Source organism: Pongo pygmaeus, chromosome 17 (genome assembly GCF_028885625.2).
Source record: "Pongo pygmaeus isolate AG05252 chromosome 17, NHGRI_mPonPyg2-v2.0_pri, whole genome shotgun sequence".
NCBI classification, from domain to species: domain Eukaryota; kingdom Metazoa; phylum Chordata; class Mammalia; order Primates; family Hominidae; genus Pongo; species Pongo pygmaeus.
Window position 1 is genome coordinate 24,467,186 of NC_072390.2, and position 19,168 is coordinate 24,486,353.

A 19,168-nucleotide genomic window follows, 5' to 3' on the forward strand; every position below is an offset into this window, starting at 1 on the left:
TCTGCTGTGCTCCTGGCCCTGACCCAGATCCTTTCTTGGCTCTGTCCTGGCCCTGGCCTTTTCCTGTCCCTGAGCTGGCACTGGTCTGCCCCTGGTTTTGGCACCACCCTGCCCTGCCGTGCTCTGGCTGTGTCATCACCCTGCCCTGGCCCTGGCCTTGCCCTACTCTGGCTTTGACCCTGCCCTGGCCCTACCTTAGCCCTCACCCTAGTTTTGTCTGGGCCTTGTCTTGGGCCTGGCCATAGCACAGACCTGGCTGTGGCCCTGGCCCTGCCATGGCCCTGTCCCAGACCCTGGCCCTGCCAGGTACCTGTCCTGGCCCTGCTCTGGGCCTAGCTTTTTTCCTGGCCCTTAGATGACCCTGGCCCTGCCCTTGCCCTTCCCCTTTTCCTGGCACTGGCCTTGGACATGACCGTAGTCCTAACCCTGGCCCTGCCCTGGAGCTGCCACTGTCTTGGCCCTGCCCTGGCCCTACATCTACCCTGCTTCTGGCCCTGGCCCTGCCCCCGGCCATAGACCTGCCCTGGTTGGCCCTGCCCTGCCTTCGCCCTGTGCTACTCTAGGCCTGCTGTACCCTCCCCTGCCCTGAGTTTGGCCCTGCCCTGACCCTGCCTTGGCCCTCACACTGGCCCTAGCACAGACCTGACCCTAGCCCTGGCCTTGGCCTGGCATTGACTCCTGCTCCTGACCTTGGTCCTGCCACGGCCCTGGCCCTGGCCCTGAACTGGTTCTACCCTAACCCTGACAGATTACATTAGAATATTATTTAAAATTTTTATTTTAGATCTTTAAGATAATTATAGTAGTAATAACATACCATATGCTATTTATAACAGTAATAGTATTTGTAGTAGTTAATAATCGCTAAAATTTTAACCAGTACTTTCTTTGCTCCTGGTACTGTTCTAAGAGTATAGCTGTATAAATTTGTATATATGTGAGGCATTAATTCTCACAATAACTCTATAGGCTAGGTACTTACAGCATCCCCACTTCCAAATGTAAGAAACAGGCATAAAGAAGTTAAATACTTGGCCTGGCGCAGTGGCTCACCCCTGTAATCCCAGCACTTTGGGAGGCCAAGGCTGTCGCATCTCTTGAGCTCAGGAGTTCAGGACCAGCCTGGGCAACATTGTGAAACCCTGTCTCTATTAAAAATGCACAAAAATAGGTGATTGATTTGTTTACGTTCCTGATAGGATTCTGGTTATAAAACACTGGTCAGATACACAGTTTGCACACACTTTCTTCCATTCCGTAGCTTGTCTGTTCAGTTGTTTTGTGATGGCTTTTGCTCTGAGTCACCTCTTCCAGAAGTTTATTAGATCCCACTTGTTAAGCCCTGTTGTTTTGGCGTTGCTGTTGGGAAACTCAGCCGTATCAATTCTTTGCCCAAGCCCATGTCAAGAAGGGTATTTCTCAGGTTTTCTTGTAGGATTTTTATAGCTCAAGACTTTCCATTGGCATCCTTCATTTGCCTTGAGTTGATTTTTGTATAGGGTGAAGGTAAGGGCCCAGGGATATTCCTTTGCACGTGGCTGTGCACTTTCCCAGCACCATTGATTCGATAGAGAGTCCTTTCCGCATGGCTTATCTTCCTGGATGTTATCAAAGATCAGGTGGTTTTTGGTGTGTGGGTGTACTTGTGAGTCCTCTTTTCTGTTCCACTGGTCTGTGTGGTGGAAACGGGTCCCTAGCTTTTCCCTGACATTGGAAATCGGGGAGTGTGACGCATGCGATGGAGTCTGGATGTCTTAGGATTGCTTTGGAAATTTAGGAAATTTCATGGTCTCACGTGAGTTTTGCCATTGCTTATTCATATTTCTTGAATCGCATTTGCCAAATAGTAAATGATTACACTGCGAGGATAGATTGGGACATGTTGGTCCACGTGTACACTGTGGAATGATGACATCATGCTATTGAGTGTCTCCATGACCTCATACCGCTGTGAAAATTTCTTTGTGGAGGCTGGGCACAGTGGCTCACGCCTGTAATCCCAGCACTTTGGGAGGTCGAGGCAGGCAGATCATGAGGTCAGGAGTTTGAGACCAGCCTGACCAACATGGTGAAACCCCATCTCTACTAAAAATACAAAAATTAGCCAGGTGTGGTGGTGCACGCCTGTAATCCCAGCTACTCAGGAGGCTGAGGCAGCAGAATCACTTGAACCTGGGAGGCGAAGGTTGTAGTGAGCCAAGATTGGCCACTGCACTCTAGCCTGGGTGACTGAGCCAGATTCCGTCTCAAAAAAAAAAAAAAAAAAAAAGAAAAAGAAAATTTCTTTGTGATGAGAACATTCTAAATCCTTCTTTTCAAGCTTTTTGGAAAGAGGTGCAATGATGCCATGAACCGTCATCACTCTGCTGTGGACAGAAGAGCAGAATTCCTCCCAGTCATCTGAGTGTTACTTTGTACCTGTTTCTAGTCCCTGTTCAAGTCTTCTCTTCCACCCCCCCATCTCTGGTAACCAGAGCTGGGGCTCTGCTCTCCTGCCCGGTGGAGCTTTGCCTGATGGAAAGGTCTGTCTAGGGACAGGGGGCGGGGTGGAGAAGGAGGCTCCAGGAGGCCCCTGCCCCTGCGCGCAGGCAGAGCAGGCTGTGTTCCAGGAGCCCGGGCTGATTGACGAACACAGGTGGATTGGCCAGAGCACGAGGGGTTGGGGAAACGCCTGGCTTTTTTTTTTTCCAAAGTTGGGAAGGAGGAGTCCTTCCCTTCCCATGAGAAACCTTTATTTGTCCCAACTGAGGGGTGGGTGTGGGGTGTTAAATTTAAGATTTGAAATAGGTGGGGATGCTGTACAGGGGGGTCCGGGAAGGGGGCTGGGGCCAGGCAGCAGGTCAGTGCACCTGAAGCTGGGGGTGCCCATGGCAGAGCCCTTCTGGTGGCTCAGGGGGTGGGCCAGCTTCTCTGCCTCCTGCTCCACTGATTGGCTCCTGTACCCCCTGTCTTCCTTCATCTCTGCTGTGCTGGGCAGCTTGTCTCAGGTCTCTGGACCCCTCAGCAGCCTCACTCCCTCCTCTTGGCCAATGCCAGACAGCACCTCCAGCAGACCTGCTAGGTCCTCGCCAGCAAGCTCATAGCTGTGCAGGAGGCTGTCACTGGGCGAGGCCATCTGTTGGTAAATGTTCACCAGGCTATGCAGCCCCAGCCACTCTGCCAGCTCTGCCCGCTTTGCCCAGCTGCCCTGGGCTTCTGGCCCATCTAGCAGCTGCTCCAGGTTCTGCAGGGCTGTGTCACCAAGTGACAGCCCTGGCCCTGCAGGCTGGGTGGGGTCAGGGGCAGTTAGCTCCATGGTGTTTAGAGTGGCATTTAGCAGCAAGGTCTTCACCTTGGTGCTGTGGATAAGGTCGAGTCGTGTGGCCCTGGAAGCTGCTTTGGGTGTCCTTCTCAGGCCCCTCTGAGTCCGAGTCGTTATCAGAGGTAGGGGGTGAGGGCAGTGGGAACAGGGGCTCCTCGTTCTCAGCATAGATGTCAGCACTAGCCTTCAGAAGGACGGTGAGGGTTGGGGACTCCAGTCCAGCTGCCAGGTGCAGGGGTGTGTTTCCCACAAAGGTGTGAGCATTCCCATTGGCCCAAAGCTTGGTGACCAGATGGGTGACCAACCCCATCTCCTCCATCTCTGTGGCTAGATGCAAGGTTGTTTGGCCCCCCTGCCGCTCTGTGGCCTCCACTTCAGCCCCACTGTCCACCAGCAGATCCAGGCACTCGGGGCTTTGGGCTTGGGCAGCCAGGTGTACTGCAAAGTCAGGCATGTGCAATAGCCGAGGCACAGCGGGAGCTCCACTCCAAAGCAGTGCATGCAGCAGCTCAGAGGCATTAGCACCTGCCTGCAGTGCCAGGTGCATGGCTGAGTCTCCATGCCGATCAGCAGTGCTGGGTCTGCACCCACCTGAAGCAGAAAGCTCACCACCCTCATCTGCCTGGTGATCACTGCCAGGTGCAGGGGTGTCTGGTGCAGGTGGTTGGTGAGGTTGACGATGCCAAGGTGCTGGGTGTGGTAGATGACATGGGCTATGTGCTTGATGACCCTGGTCGGCCCATGGATGATGGACAGGTGTAGTGGCGTGTCTCTGTTCTCGTCCTGCTCCAGCAGGTGGCATTGTCCCGCCAGCAGTGCGCGGGCGTCTGTGGTGACACCATAGTTGAGTAGGGCCCGGGCACTGCGCTGTGCCATGCCACACCAGGCTGAAGAGCGTTGTACTCTTGGGCTCACTGCAGCATCTCTGGGGCCTGCAGCTGGCACTGGGGAGGGGACCTGAGGGGGCTAGGGCTATGGCCATGCAGGGCCAAGGCTAGGGCTAGGGCCAGGTCTGCACTAGGGCCAGTGTGAGGGCCAAAGCAGGATCAGGGCAGAGCCAAAGGCAGGGCAGGGCAGGGTAGAACAGGCCCAGAGTAGCACAGGGCGAAGTTAGGGCAGGACCAACCAAGGCAGATCTATGGCTCTGCGGCTTCCTCCTCGGAGTCCCTGCCGGGCACCGAAAGCCTGGCCCTTTTTTTTTTTTTTTTTTTCAGACGGAGTCTCGCTTTGTCGCCCAGGCTGGAGTGCAGTGGCGTGATCTCGGTTCACTGCAAGCTCTGCCTCCCAGGTTCACGCCATTCTCCTGCCTCAGCCTCCCAAGTAGCTGGGACTACAGGCGCCCGCCACCATGCCTGGCTAATTTTTTGTATTTTTAGTAGAGACGGGGTTTCACCGTATTAGCCAGGATGGTCTCGATCTTTTGACCTCGTGTTCCGCCTGCCTTGGCCTCCCAAAGTGCTGGAATCACAGGCGTGAGCCAGCCAGCAGGCGGCGCTCGCGAGAGTGCGCAGCTCCCGCGAAGGGCCTCGTGGGCAGGCTGAGGTGCGCATGTGCCCTTGTCCCTAACGGTTCTGCGGGGTGGTGGGGGAGGGGGGCGTCACCAGCAGGTGGCGCCCGCGAGTGGAGGGCGCGAGGCTCAGGGCTGTTTCTCCGCGGATGGCCTCGTGGGCCGGCTGAGGTGCGCATGCGCGCTGGTGCTTAACGGCTCTGCTGGGCTAGGTGCTCCTCCGAGCGGCTGGAGACTGGAGTGTCTCTGACGGAGGTTGCGGCTGGACCTGGTTACGTGCTGGTGCTGTGCTCCAGAGCGGCAGAAAGCGAGTGGGAGCTGAGGTGTCTTGAAGCCGGTCCCTCAGCCTGGGAGAAGATCTGTGGCTTCAGGATGGGGGTCAGGGGGTCGTTCCTGGCGGCCTGCGGGAGACGCATGGCTACCTGGAGGAAGAATCGTGACAAGGATGGCTTCTCAAATTCCGGGTACCGAGTCCGGCAGAAGGATCTGGGCATGATCCACAAAGCTGCCATCGCCGGTGATGTGAACAAGCTGCTGGAGAGCATCTTGCTCGGGCTGAATGACGTGAATGACAGGGACAAGAAGAACAGGTAAGGGGAACAGGAAGCCGGGGCTGGGGGCTGCGGAAGGAGGCCTGGGGATATGGGAGAAGCCCCTGTTCCTGGTTTCGGGGTGGGGGAGATACAGTGCGGGGTGAAGGCATGGGTGGGGTGGGGGACTGGTGGGGACTAGCTGGGGCAGGGGTTGTTGGATGTGATGGGGGACTGTGGTGGGGGTACAGTTGGGTGGGGGTGTTGGTGGGAAGTGGAGTTGGGTGGGGGTTGGATGGGGTGGAGGACTGGTGGGGGGGGTGGGTGGGGTGGGGGACTGTGGTGGGGGTAGAGTTGGGTGAGGGACTGTGGTGGGGAGTGGAGTCAGGGTTGGATGGGGTGGGGGTTGGATGGGGTGGAGGACTGGTAAGGAGTGGGATGGGGTGGGGGACTGTGGTGGGGGTAGAGTTGGGTGGGGGACTGGTGGGAAGTGGAGTTGGGTGGGGGTTGGATGGAGTGCAGGACTGGTGTGGAGGTGGGTGGGGTGGGGGACTGTGGTGGGGAGTGGCTGGGGGCGTTGGATGTTGGGGGGACTGTGGTGGGGGTAGAGTTGGGTGGGGGACTGTTAGGAAGTGCAGTTGAGTGGGGGTTGGATGGGGTGGAGGACTGGTGGGGGTGGGATGGGGTGGAGGACTGTGTTAGGAAGTGGAGTTGGGTGGGGGTTGGATGGGGTGGAGGACTGGTGGGGGGTGGGATGGGGTGGGGGACTGTGGTGGGGGTAGAGTTCGGTGGGGGACTGTTAGGAAGTGGAGTTGAGTGGGGTTGGATGGGGTGGAGGACTGGTGGGGGGTGGGATGGGGTGGGGGACTGTGGTTGGGAATGGCTGGGGGCATTGGATGTTGGGGGGACTGTGGTGGGGGTAGAGTTGGTTGGGGGACTGGTGGGAAGTGGAGTTGGGTGGGGGTTGGATGGAGTGCAGGACTGGTGTGGGGGTGGGTGGGATGGGGGACTGTCGTGGGGGTAGAGTTGGGTGAGGGACTGTGGTGGGGAGTCGAGTGGAGTGAGGGTTGGAAGGAGGGGGGTTGGATGGAGTGAGGGAACTGGTAGAGGATAGAGTTGGGTAGGATGTGGGTACGATGCAAGGATGGGGGTGGGGGTGGGGTGAGTGTTGTCACCAAGGGCACTGGGCTTTCTACCCTGGCAGGCTCAGCAGCACCTGGGATGTGGAAACCTTGCATTTTTTCACAAGAAAAGTTACTATTTGTTCTGAAGGCAGAGGGATAACATACTATTTGATGTTTACAATTACATGTGTCGTCGTATGTTTTGGGACTGTGCACTACAATTGCCGAAAACGACCTCTCATTCTCATAGGACTGCTCTACATTTGGCGTGTGCCCATGGCCGTCCGGGAGTGGTAGCTGACTTGGTGGCCAGAAAATGCCGGCTTAACCTCACTGACAGTGAAAACAGGACAGCTCTGATCAAGGTATACGGTAGCCAACTCTTTCAGCATGGGATGGATTTAATTTAAATTCACAGAATAAAATTAATTCACCTCACTGAAATATAACTATTTGGTGAATCCTGTGGAAGATTTCCTAGAATTTACAGTCTATTTCTTGGTCTAATACTGACAGGCTGTACAATGTCAAGAAGCAGTTTGTGCATCCATCCTGCTGGAACATGGCGCCGACCCAAATGTTAGAGATATGTATGGCAACACGGCTCTGCACTATGCCATTGATAATGAGAATATATCAATGGCAGGAAAACTGCTTGCATATGGTGCAGATATTGAAGCAAGAAGCCAGGTATGATCAACCAATGTTCTTTTCAAAGTATTTCAAGTATATTTGTTTTACCGTTGACATATGATTTTTTTTAGTAAAACATCTGAAACTAGAAGGAAATATATTACATGCAAATATTTGCTTTACATACAACTATTTAAAAACACATTCATAACAAATATGAAAACACGAGGTCTGTAGTCTAAATGTGTCCCATAGATTTAGTTTAGTTTACCTCCATAAGTTGTGCCAACATGTAAAATTTAGGAAACTCATACACATGTCTAGATTTTAGGCTTCTCTTAAAGGATCACATCTGGATTCCCTTGAGCTCATATCACTGTTGAGTATGCTGTGCAGCGGTTATCCCTTTATGTGAGGCATATGTGCTCCAGTCTGCTACTGTGCGTTCCAGACACCCCACGAGGGTTATCTGAAAGGGAAGGAGCAGCATGTGGGCAAGCACAGTGGAGTCAGAAGGAAGGGATTGCTTTTTATTTACTTTCTGCTTCATGTTTAAGTTTATAGGATCTTAATATAAGGTTTTCAGTTCAGTTGGGAAGTGTGTAATTTTGTGAATTATAAATTGTTTTTGCTGTTTTGCAGGGTGGACATACATCACTTTTACTCGCTGTAAATAGGAAAAAAGAGGAAATGGTGGCATTTTTGTTGAAGAAAAAACCAGATTTAACTGCAATAGATAATTTTGGAAGGTACAATAGTTCTTTTTTTGTTCATTTTTAAACCTGAGTCGTGTTCTAGAGTGGTAACAGTCACTTGTCAGAAATATTAAATTGATAAGATTAACTTATTATTATTGGGATAGAGAGAAATACCAACACAAGTCATCAGGTAGAAAAACAATTATTTGGACTGGGCAACATAAAAAATAGTGTATTGCAGGATTTGTCTTCTCTTATTATATTGACTGATGTTTGTTGATGGATGAGGTGATACTTTGAGTCATATGGTCTTACATTAACTAAAGGGATTTCATATTGGTTTTACTTGTTTTAAAAGTGTAGACTTCAACTTTTAGTTTACTTTGTGACTCAATATTGAAATTGCTTAACTCTTTTATAGTAGTTTCAATCTCTGCTTCTTACGTGCTTTTCCTTTAAAAATACTATGTTAAAGATAAATTAGAGTTGAAAATCATTTTGTCTTTCGGATGACTCTGCTTTAGGTTGCTTTCTTTCAAGAATATTAATGTTAGGTTATTCCTAAGTGACTATTAATTGCTATTGCCAGATACTGTGGGTTCATTGGGTTTTTTCTTCTTTTTACTTCTAGTGTATTTTGATGTTATTTTTAATTAGTATGGGCGGAGGGAAAAAGGATAGCTTCAACTTAATGACTACAAGCCATGGGTGACAATGAGAAAAAAGAGATAGGCTGTAGATTCACACAAGACTGGGTTTAATTCTTAGCTTTTCTGCTTGCTAGATGTGTGACCTTGAGAACATTACTTATCACCAGCTATGTTTTCTTTTATGAAAAAAGAGGATAATAATATATCCTTCAAGGCTGGTTGTGTGTAAGTAATATATGTATATATGGCATTTGATCCAGTGCCTCGCATATGATTATCAGCATTATTAACTGAAACTCCTGTGGTTATTATTAGCATTATTATTATTGTTTTAAATCTGCAGATAGCTGTTATTGACCCCATGCTCATTTTGAATTACAATATATTATATCAGACTAGGGAAGAAATGGATAATTTTTCACTTAAATTTTTAGCTACTTTAGATAAGTGACCTGAGCATAGTATTCTGCCCATCAAAGGACTTTATTTTAGCAACTTCTGCTGTGTCATTTCCCAGTGGGACAAGAGGCTTCCTTGTTGTTCCTTCTGTTTGGCTTTGGTGGCAATTTACAAAGATGAACCCTTGAGCACCCAAGATGTTTGTGTTTATTAGTACACATAATTGGTTAATTCTACATGGACAGGCATATTAAATTGGTAAAGTTTATAAATTTAGCTTTTAACATAACTTTGCTAAAGTTCTTAAGCATGAAATTATCTCTCTTATTTTAGAACAGCCCTCATACTTGCTGCTCGTAACGGATCAACAAGTGTAGTCTACCAGCTTCTTCAGCACAATATTGACGTCTTTTGCCAAGATATATCTGGATGGACTGCAGAAGACTACGCTGCTGCTTCTAAGTTTCAAGCGTAAGTGTTTAAAAGGCTAGTGAACACTAAATTGAGATTTAAAGTAATTGTAACCATTGCATCTTATACATCACGTGAGATTTCATAGTTTGGTTCAGGTAGTTTTGGAGTGGCAGTGAGTTAGTCCACTTCATCAGCCAGAAATCAAGCATAAGACTAGACAAGTTAGAAGTAGCAATGAGTCTAGGACTCTTTAACTCAAAACTCTTCAGACTTTTATGCTTAGGGATCCTAATGTTTTCCATTTCATTCCAAGTATAACCCGTACGCATGGGATAAAATGATTTTTATAATTAGTTTTGAGTCTTGAAATGTCCAGTGTATCAGAAAATGTTGGACTATCTCCTGGGAGCTATCTCCTATACCCTCCACCTTGAATTTTTCAAGAACCAAAGAGGTTCCCTAAGTCTGAAGAAGACAATCATGTTTTACAAGTCAGTGGGGGGCGGTGGCGGGAGGAAAGGGCATTCTAATTATTCTGTTCTGTCTATGGAATCTGTTACTGCTTTTTGCCATTGAAACTGCTCCTGCAGTCTGGTAAAGATTGACCTTTGCCACCAGGATGCCCCTTCTGATTCAGATCCTCAGTCTTTATAGTAATCTATACATGGGCTTCCAAGTCACAACTTACAGTTCACCTAAATATGCTTATATGCCCAGCCGTTGTTTCCAGAGCACTAGTACCCTGCTCTGGCTGCTGGACATCCTAGCTTTACCCACACACATAGTGAGCAAATTGACCCTTCCCCCTATACTCAAAACCTCATGTGGAGCCCACATCTTAGCCTGGAATCCTAGACCTTCGTGGTAAGTTATTCTGTGAGTCCCTTGTTTGTCTTCTCTCTAGCAAATACTAGTTGGGATAGTTCTAAGCTGTTAGAGACGTTCAGATAGTGTTGCAGGAAGATACCAAAGTTTTTTCTTATTTGTTACCAGATTTTTACCCCAGGCCCATTTGTATCTTATGTAGCAGCTTTTATTAGATAGAGGAAGGTCCCATGTTATCCGCAGTGGGCACCAACTTGTGGTTGGCCCCTTGAGTGATCTGTTTTCTATAATAATAAAAATCTCCCAGCCCACTTGCTTCTCTACCTGAAGTTTTTTAAATATCTTCAAATATTACCTCATAGGAAGACGTTAGTCAGAATTATCTCAGTCTTAAGTAGGTGAGTTGGAGTGAACAGAGCCAAGCTTCATCCATGACTGATCAGCATCATTTATAAAAGTAGGGCTTTGTGCTTGCTTCACGGCACATATGCTAAAGTTGGACCAATACAGAGAAAATTAGCATGGCCCCTGCATAAGCTTGACACACTAATCTGTGAAGCAGTCCATATTTTACACAGTTAGAAGAAGGCCATTTGACTAGTTTGCTGACAAGTTCCCAGAAAACAGTGTGAGTCAAAGCAAAACAGGTGCTAGCCAATAATGAAATTACACATTTTCATTACAAAAACGTTGGGGTAAGGTAATCTATGAAATGAGAATGGAGCTGAGTAACTCGTGGTGTGTTGTGTGCAAATATATTGTTAGTATATATCTCAGAAATGAGAAAATAACCACTTGCGTCTCCTTCATGACACTTCAAAAATATGAGGGTTTTTGTCTTCCATATCAGTTGGAGATGACCGTGGAGGGGAAGCATCATTCTAACAAAGATCTACTGGTTCTGAGTTAGAGTCTATAGAGGAAAAATAGTAGTAGTCCAAGCCAGGTCTTGACGTCTGTTAGCTTTCTTCCTTTGGTGTGATTGATGACATAAGTAACAATGGATAATCATGTTATCTATTTTAATGAGACAATCTATTTATCAATTTAGTTACAAACTGTGAAATAGTTGAGATGTCCTGAATCATAAGCTACAAATAATAGAACAAGTAACAAGCAAAATTAGGACTTAACATTTTCAAAAGATCATAACATTTTAATATTAGAACATATGGGAAAATACACATTGGGTTTCATTTGGGATTCCAAAATAATTTCAGCAAAAAAGTTCAAGAACAAATTATTCCATTGCTTTACTATCTTCTCTTAGCACATTAAAATGTGGTTTCATTAAACGTTTATAATAACCTAGTGAATAAGGTAGTAAAACCTTCATTCTTTAGAAGAAGACATTGAGCCTAAGAGAAGCGACTTGATCAAGAACAAATACCCGTTGGTCCTATTATGAGTCAGATCATTTTCCATTATGTCAACTTTACATGAGTTAATTTACTGAGTTATACTGTCCTCACTTCATAAATACTTTTTTTCTTTAATTAGAAGCTTAATAAGAGTTTTGTAGAGCTTACAAACTAAAAGTGTGTAATTAAAGTTCTGATATTGTTTGATACACTCTTAAGAATTTAATGTATTTGGTAAAGTTTTTCTTATCAGTATTAAAATAGTAATTGTATTTACTGCATTTTGATACATAGCATTCGTGGACTAATTTCTGAATATAAAGCAAACAAGAGACGTAAAAGTCTTCAAAATAGTGATCCAGGTATGACTTCTGATAGTGAATTCCTCTCGATGGTCCTGTCATAGATAAAAAAGTAAGAGGAAGGAAGTTTTGATCACAAAACAGCAGTTTAAAAAAACCACTGTAAATTGAATGTATATTTTTAAATTACTTTCTTAGTAATCTAGATTTCAGAATTATTTAAAAAGTTACTTGTAGGCAATTTATAATCTCAAGCAGTATTATCTGAAAAAAATTCATTATCGTAGTTTCTGAAATTCTAGATGATATTTTTGTGTAAATAAGAAAAAACATTAAGTTAGTATGTGGTATGTTTTCTTTATAGTCACCATATGATGAATTGGACTTATTATAAAATTGGATATTTTAATTTATAAAGTAAATGCTTTGCATTTAGTAAATACATATTACAGCTGAGCCTTGAGCAGTGTGGGATTTAGGGGTACCAGTCCCCCATTCAGTTTGAAATCTGTGTATAACTTTGGACTCCCCCCTAAAACTTAACTACTCATGGCTTACTGTTGACTAGAAACCTTATTGATTATACAGTTAATTAAGACATATTATATGTATTATATACTGTATTGTTACTACAATAAAGTAAGCTAGAGGAAAAGAAACTTACAAAGAAACTCAATGAAGAAAATATATTTTTATTCAGTGGAAAGTGGATCATCATAAAGCTCTTCATCCTCAGAGTCTTCAAGTTGACTAGGCTGAGGAGGAGGTAGAGGGAGATTGATCTTGCCATCTCAGGTGGCAAAGGCAGAAGAAAGTCTGCAGATAAGTGGACCCTTGTAGTTCAAACCTGTGTTGTTGAGAGATCAACTCTGACATAGTGATTTGTGTCACTCAAAAAGTAACTGTCTTTAAAATAAGAATTTCAATGAGACCTTTCTGGTACCATGAATAAACATCAATAAGAACTGTACCAATACTAACAGGATGTTATTTTTTAAAGATACCTACTGTGTAGAGAAGTCAGAAAATAAATTCCTTATTGAGAAGCACAGGCCATGTTACATATTCTTATACCAAGAATGTCTCACTAGTATTGACTTAATTCCCCCCAAGTGGAAATAAAATGAGATATATTTACTTCGTTAGGGTGAGATTTGTTCTATCTGCTAGTTAATTGTCATGATAACATCAATTTTGTTAGAAGACACTCTGTTACCATTAGCTAAAAGATTATTATAATAATAATCGAATAGCCCAACTCTAGGCTCAGCACATTGTAGTAAAAGTACAGCAACCATTACCAGAACAGACCAGGGGCTGCCTCTTCGAGGTAGGACACATGCTCTGCCACATAGCCCCACAACTTAAAAATACATGTAGGATAATGGTATATCTAAGTATGATGTGTTGCATTAAAGATATGCCACAGCACTCTCCCATAAGCTTTGACATTTATCCCCTCAGGATCATGATTTGCTATTCTTACTGAAAAACACTTTTTTTTTGCAAGCCGTTAGGTTCATTTTGGAATATGTGTACTTTTCTTTTTTTTTAAAATTATACAACATTTTATTTAAAAACAATTCATAGAATACATTTTCACATTAGAGATTCCCATAGTGGGAAAATAACAATGTATTACTTACAGTTTCATATTCATGGACAGATTGTTTCAGAACAAGTAAAACACTTTTGAGAATTGAGTCTCAGTTTAGAATTTGTAATATGTTGATGATATGTCTACAGGGGAACCTTGCCGTTAAATGGAACTTCTCTGTATTCAGAAGCACTCCAAGCTTTTCTTCCTAAGATTTAGAAATTCATAATGTGAGATATCAGCATTTCCTAATTTTAAAATTTCCCTAGTATATGTAACCATCAGTTGGTGGTATCTACTGAATAGAGAGGGAAGGTTTCAAAAACTGAACACTCTGCAACGTTTTTATTCATGAATTAACAGTATTTCCCTTTGTCCATTATTCCCAGGGCAAAAACAGAAGTTTGATCATATATTAATAGTAATAAAGCTGAATTCTCTTTAAGAGATTGATAAAAGGCAAAAGCTTGTATCATGTTTAGTTATACTGTGACTCTTAATGAGAAGCTGCGAGGCAACCCCATTAACTCACCGCAATGCAAAACTCAGTGTCAAGATTTCTTAGTCATAATTCCTCTCAAACCTTTTCCTCAAATATTAAATTTGGAAAACAATCTTGTGATTAAGAGAAGAAGGCTGTCCACCAATGGATTTACCCTGTTATTTCTTCCTTATTGTGAGTTGAATGGCATGACAAAGCAGAGGCAAAGAGGCATACATCAGTTCTTCAAAGTATTAAGTCAGAAAGGTCAGAGCTTCCACAGCATGGCAACAGCTTTGCAGATGCCCACATCGTGATAGTTGAAATAGCAAAGCCCAGCAAAGGTTAAAGCTGAAAGTACCAGAAGCTCTGCCTTGGGAGCTTTCTGCAAGGCATCCCCATGAACATAGTAACAACTTGTTCAAGGCCCCAGTAACTATGAAGAGTGAGGGTTGCAGCCAGGAGTAGAGTCCATCACAGAGCCAAGGATTCAAATAAGCAGCTGGAAGCAGGCCCAGGAGCAAAACACTGACGACCCTCTCACTAGTCCAGTGGAGAGACGCAACCTGGGAACCAGAATGGTGGCTCGGTGACAAGCCAATGTACTGCACTCCACACCATTCTGGGGTAGGTCGGTTCTGAAGTAATGCTGAGATATGAGCAGGTCTGACCACTGGGGTTCGCAGCAACAGAGTTTGGCCTCCTTGGGCACCGCAAAGGGTACTCAGTCTCCAGAGAACCGCCATCTCATTCCTGAAAACTCAAGGACATCCACCAACCCCCACTTTCTATATTAGTTATAGTCAGTCAAAACATAAACTCACTTTTGAAACCTTAACTGCATGTTTTATGAAACCTGTATTGTATAAAACTGTTTATCTGGGGAAAGAGCCAGAATCAAAGAAGAGTTTACACAGCTGTTGAAAAATGAAATTTGTCAGAATAGTAGAGGAAAACATTTCAGATATAATGAACAGGGTGTATGTGGATGAAGGTATAAGCAGTAACAGTCATATTGGAAGTTACTCATAATGAGAAGCAGATTTAGTGTGTTATTATAAAGGTAATATTAGGAAGCAAAGAACAATATATAGTGTTAGTTTATCTGTTAATACTGGATTTTCAAATTTTGTTTTTCTGATGGTTTTGTTCATTTATATTGGGTGGATTCATTTGTGAGTGAATCTTTGAGATGTTGGTCTATGGCTTGAATCTGGTGACATTTTGTGTCTTGCCAAGTAGTTTGTTGAAGTTTTGGAGAACTAGAAGTAATTCTTAAGAAGTAGATATATTGCTAAAGATTAAGCTTCATTAAAATTCTCAATTTATAGAAGAAAAATGTATGTTATTTTCTATTTTTATAAAGACTAAAGTTTTTATCTAATTATTCTAAGTAGTTCATTTTAACTAAATATACGGATTTGTGAGCAGAACAAGACTTAGAAATGACATCAGAGGGAGAGCAAGAAAGGCTTGAAGGATGTGAAAGTAGCCAGCCCCAGGTATGTAAAAATTTAATTTCAAATTTCTGGTTTTCTTTGGTAATGTAGCATAATCCAAATGAAATTACTTTTGGACTAGCCTTTTAGAATCAATTGAATATAATTTAATAGTTAATTTTAATAACATTTTAACTGTTTATAAAACTTAAAGCGTTCTAAGAATCTACAGTGATTTACAGCTAATATTAACCTCGGAACTGAGGCAAAAAGTTCCTGAGTATTGTTTGCTGTTCCATTTTTATAACCTAATATAATAAAGAAGGTAATATCAAATATTGAATTATAATTTTAAGCAATAAAAATTATGAATAATTTAACACTGATGGCTGCTGAGTTGGATTCTTGTTAAAGAAGTAATCATTGCCAGTGGTCCAAAATTTGCAGTTTTATATTACTGGTGACTAATACCAATATTAAAAACGTATTATCCATTGTGATCTCTTACTAATTTCAATATCTATGTTCAGGGCAGAATGGGGTCATAAAATCAACCCAACTCTACCTATCAAGAGAATCAGACCTTGCAAAATGGCACTTTTGGTGTTTGGGTTCGAGCAAAAATGTTCCCAATTTATTTCAACATAGGAAATCTGCAAATATTGTTAAATTTTTAAAATCAACTGTCATTTGTGGACCTGAAAATTTATTAGAACTTGATTTAAGCCTCTAGTTTATATAGCTATATAACACTATCATATTACGGTATATAATTTGAATTAGAATGTAAGAATTTGCTTTTCTTTTGATTGGTGTTGATTTTGACTCCTAATAATTTAAAGTTTGCCTACTCACCAGTTAGTAATCTTTGGAAAAAACACTCAAATGTGCACTATCGGGTATCATTATTTCCAGTGCAGTGAGATAAAATCTTGTTAAGTGAAGATGGCTTTGTACTACTAAAAATCTCTTATTTTCATTTTCGGTAAATCTATCACACAATGAATTAATATTACTCCAAACACTGTCAAAGTAAAGTTTGATAGTTTGTGTTTTTCTTATATTTTAGGCTTATGCAAACTGTTTTTCACTTTTTGGTTACAAGACAGTAATTTGGGATTAGGTAAACATAGATTAAGAAATATAACAGTTAAATTTTCATTTTTTCATACTTCATTATTTAAAGACAAAGTTATCCTTAAAACATATACCCTGACAGAAAAGACATCTGACAAACAAAACTCATAATCTTCCACTTTCACATCTGCAAAAAATGTCTCAACAAACAGAAGTGAACAAGTATTGTAATAGCATATATCTGTATATACAAGATTCCCTTATGTGCAAAAGTATGAGGAAAATGTGGATCAAACAAGACAAATGAGGTGGAAAAAAACTTTAAAACTCATCAAAATTGAATTAAAGCAGAATTAGGGTGAAATTTGTGAAGAATACAAAACTGCTGCCTTGTTTTTAGGAAGAGCCACTCCATGATAACTCTACAGGAATAGCAAACTCAAAGAAAATGCCCTCAAATTTGACAAATAATGCACCTGATTGTCAGGAAAAGTTGTATCTGGAGTGGTCATCTAATATGTATTCCTAATATTTCCTGTTTAAAAATAGTGCAGCCTCATAAATGTCTTTTGATCTCATTTATACTCTTGGTTTCCAGAATTTGCTTGCCAGTCATCTTCTGATTTTTATTTAAATGAAAATAAAGTATACTGTGAAAATAGTAACAAACCAGACAAAGAACATGCTTTTAACATAGACCAGGAGAATTTTATAATGACACAAAAAGTACAAAAGCAAGGAACCCAGAAGTAGTTACCGTTGAAATAAAAGAAGACCAAGAGTGTTATAGGTACATGATGAAAAAATCACCAACATAACATTAATTGCAAATTGGACATCAGAAGTGTGCCTCAGTTTAGTGATCCAACAAACCTTTTAGATTTGTGGCTTACCTGCTCCAGAGAAATTAAGTATGTGAGAAAAAAAAACCATAGTGTTTCTGTTGTTACAGACACTTAATAAGAATACAAAACCAATACAGGACTTGTTCCAGAAACCATTATATCGTAATTACAGTACAAATAACTATAAAAGAATAGAACTTGGATTAGAAAATGTTCATTCTTCTCCACCACACAGTGACAGAGCATCACAAGTACATCTAGAAGAATAGTTACAGCACAATATACAAAGACTTAAGGATGAGGCACGCATATTACAACTAGAGTTCCAGCCCTTGTGGCTGCTTTCATGGTCTGATGTTGAGTGCCTGCAGCTTTTCCAGGTGCACAGTATGAGCTGTCAGTGGATCTACCTTTTTGGGGTCTGGAAGATGGTTGCTCTCTTCTCACAGCTCTTCTTAGAAAGAAAAAAGAAAAGTTCAGAAAGATTTATAGGGTCACTTGCTGCTACTTGTTTTTTTTCTCTTGACCAAGTATTTGGTGCATTCTAATTTTTTTACTTATGAAAAGCACTTATATAAAATCGGGTCATCTATATACATAATTGTGTGTAGAAATAGATTATTTCTCAATTTAAATGATAGGAGTTCAGGAAAACATTCTATAATCTTCATTACTTAATCAACCCAAGTCTGTCTGTCCATTTTACAAGTGGCAATAGGGACTGGGAAAAAACTAATCTATTCGTATATCATGGATATAGACACTTGTAAACTAGGGTTAGCCTATAGGAAATTGCTTAAAAATTTAATAAGCTCTAGGGTTTAATTTTTCCCTATTGACTTAAAGATGAATTGCACTTACTTAAAGTGGGAAATCAATGGGAAAGAAGCAATGACTGAGAAGTGCTATAGAAATGTATCTGTCCTTGAGAGTTGAAACAAATATTCATGGGCAAAGGAAGCTGTATGTTATGCTTTCAGGTGTGCAAGTTGATCCATTTAACTCAATGTTAAGGCTTATAATTTCATCATGACAACCTTAAGTATGTTTGAAAACAAATGTATATAGATATCTCCATCTATTTTTTAATCACAACTTACACATGTTTCTGTCAAAGCAGATCTTAATGTGATTTTGTTTAATAGAGCATAAGTTTTAGCATGTATAACTTTATTATGTCAGTACCATGGATTGTCAGCCAAAAATTTAGTATTTGACTCCAAAGTAGAAACCTGATTTCGGTACGTCGAGTTTTAAAGATAGATAAAAATCTGGTGACGTTCACCTTAAAAAGTAAAAGTAGATGAGGCCTCTCAGCCCCTTCTGAGGCATTACGTTACTTTCCCAGAGTTACACTTTTAATTCTTTTGATTAATTTGATGAATTTATCGGTAATTTATCTGATTCAGCATTATGAAACAGTATTATCAGGTTTTGTGCAATAAAATGCTAGAAAATGCCAGGCGCTTTAGATGAATCATTTAATCTTTTTTGATAATGGGGCCAAAATAGATAATTGCTTACACTGTATATCCTCCAGCTATAGAATGTCATGGTTACTGAATGTGAAATTTGGGAAGCATCTCATTTTCCGGAACTCTAAAGTAGCATCTCAGCAGTTTCACTCTGCTTCTTTTGTGGTGTCAAATTTTGGTTCTTGTACTTCAGCAAGCACCTTCACATTTTCGATATCCTAGGATCCAACGGGAAAAAGTAAAATAAAAGACAGTGGGAAAAGACAGCTTACCGCAGAAACGGGAAAGCTTCCTTTCTATTCTTGAAGCCCCACAATGTCACATCGTCTAAATCTGGCCTTTTAGTGTAAACTCCAGGAGGTAAAGATAGAAGAGGACAGATTTGATGGCTTTGTCTTTTTATTTCTCTATTTCTGCTCGTCACAAGGGCACCAGGGGGTGAAAATGTATATTAGACAGCAATGGGAATAAAAGCACAAATTTGGAATGGGCCCATTTTGAAAGTTTTGA

General features: G+C 42.4%; 1 protein-coding gene, 1 non-coding gene and 2 pseudogenes across 4 annotated transcripts in view; 2 read left to right on the plus strand and 2 right to left on the minus strand.

Annotated features, from left to right (window-relative positions):
• Positions 1–2,816: 2,816 nt before the first annotated feature.
• Positions 2,817–4,987, minus strand: LOC129019166 (nuclear factor NF-kappa-B p100 subunit-like; annotated as a pseudogene).
• Positions 4,988–5,028: 41 nt separating this feature from the next.
• LOC129018678 (ankyrin repeat domain-containing protein 62) overlaps positions 5,029–19,168 on the plus strand; it is a 45,993-nt gene continuing 31,853 nt past the window's right edge. For all 3 annotated transcript variants that reach the window (XR_010124144.1, XR_010124145.1, XM_054460372.2), the window contains exons 1-7: positions 5,029–5,398; positions 6,713–6,827; positions 6,979–7,152; positions 7,738–7,844; positions 9,176–9,313; positions 11,737–11,804; positions 15,254–15,324. Coding sequence is in view for 1 of the 3 variants with exons in the window: in XM_054460372.2 (XP_054316347.1) it covers positions 5,181–5,398; positions 6,713–6,827; positions 6,979–7,152; positions 7,738–7,844; positions 9,176–9,313; positions 11,737–11,804; positions 15,254–15,324 (891 nt within the window). In the remaining 2 variants the exon portion in view is untranslated. The remainder of the gene's footprint in view (positions 5,399–6,712; positions 6,828–6,978; positions 7,153–7,737; positions 7,845–9,175; positions 9,314–11,736; positions 11,805–15,253; positions 15,325–19,168) is intronic.
• LOC129019250 (U6 spliceosomal RNA) lies at positions 10,549–10,654 on the plus strand. The gene has a single exon (XR_008495581.1). It is a non-coding gene; the product is annotated as a U6 spliceosomal RNA (small nuclear RNA).
• LOC129018680 (succinate dehydrogenase [ubiquinone] cytochrome b small subunit, mitochondrial-like) lies at positions 13,946–14,568 on the minus strand (annotated as a pseudogene).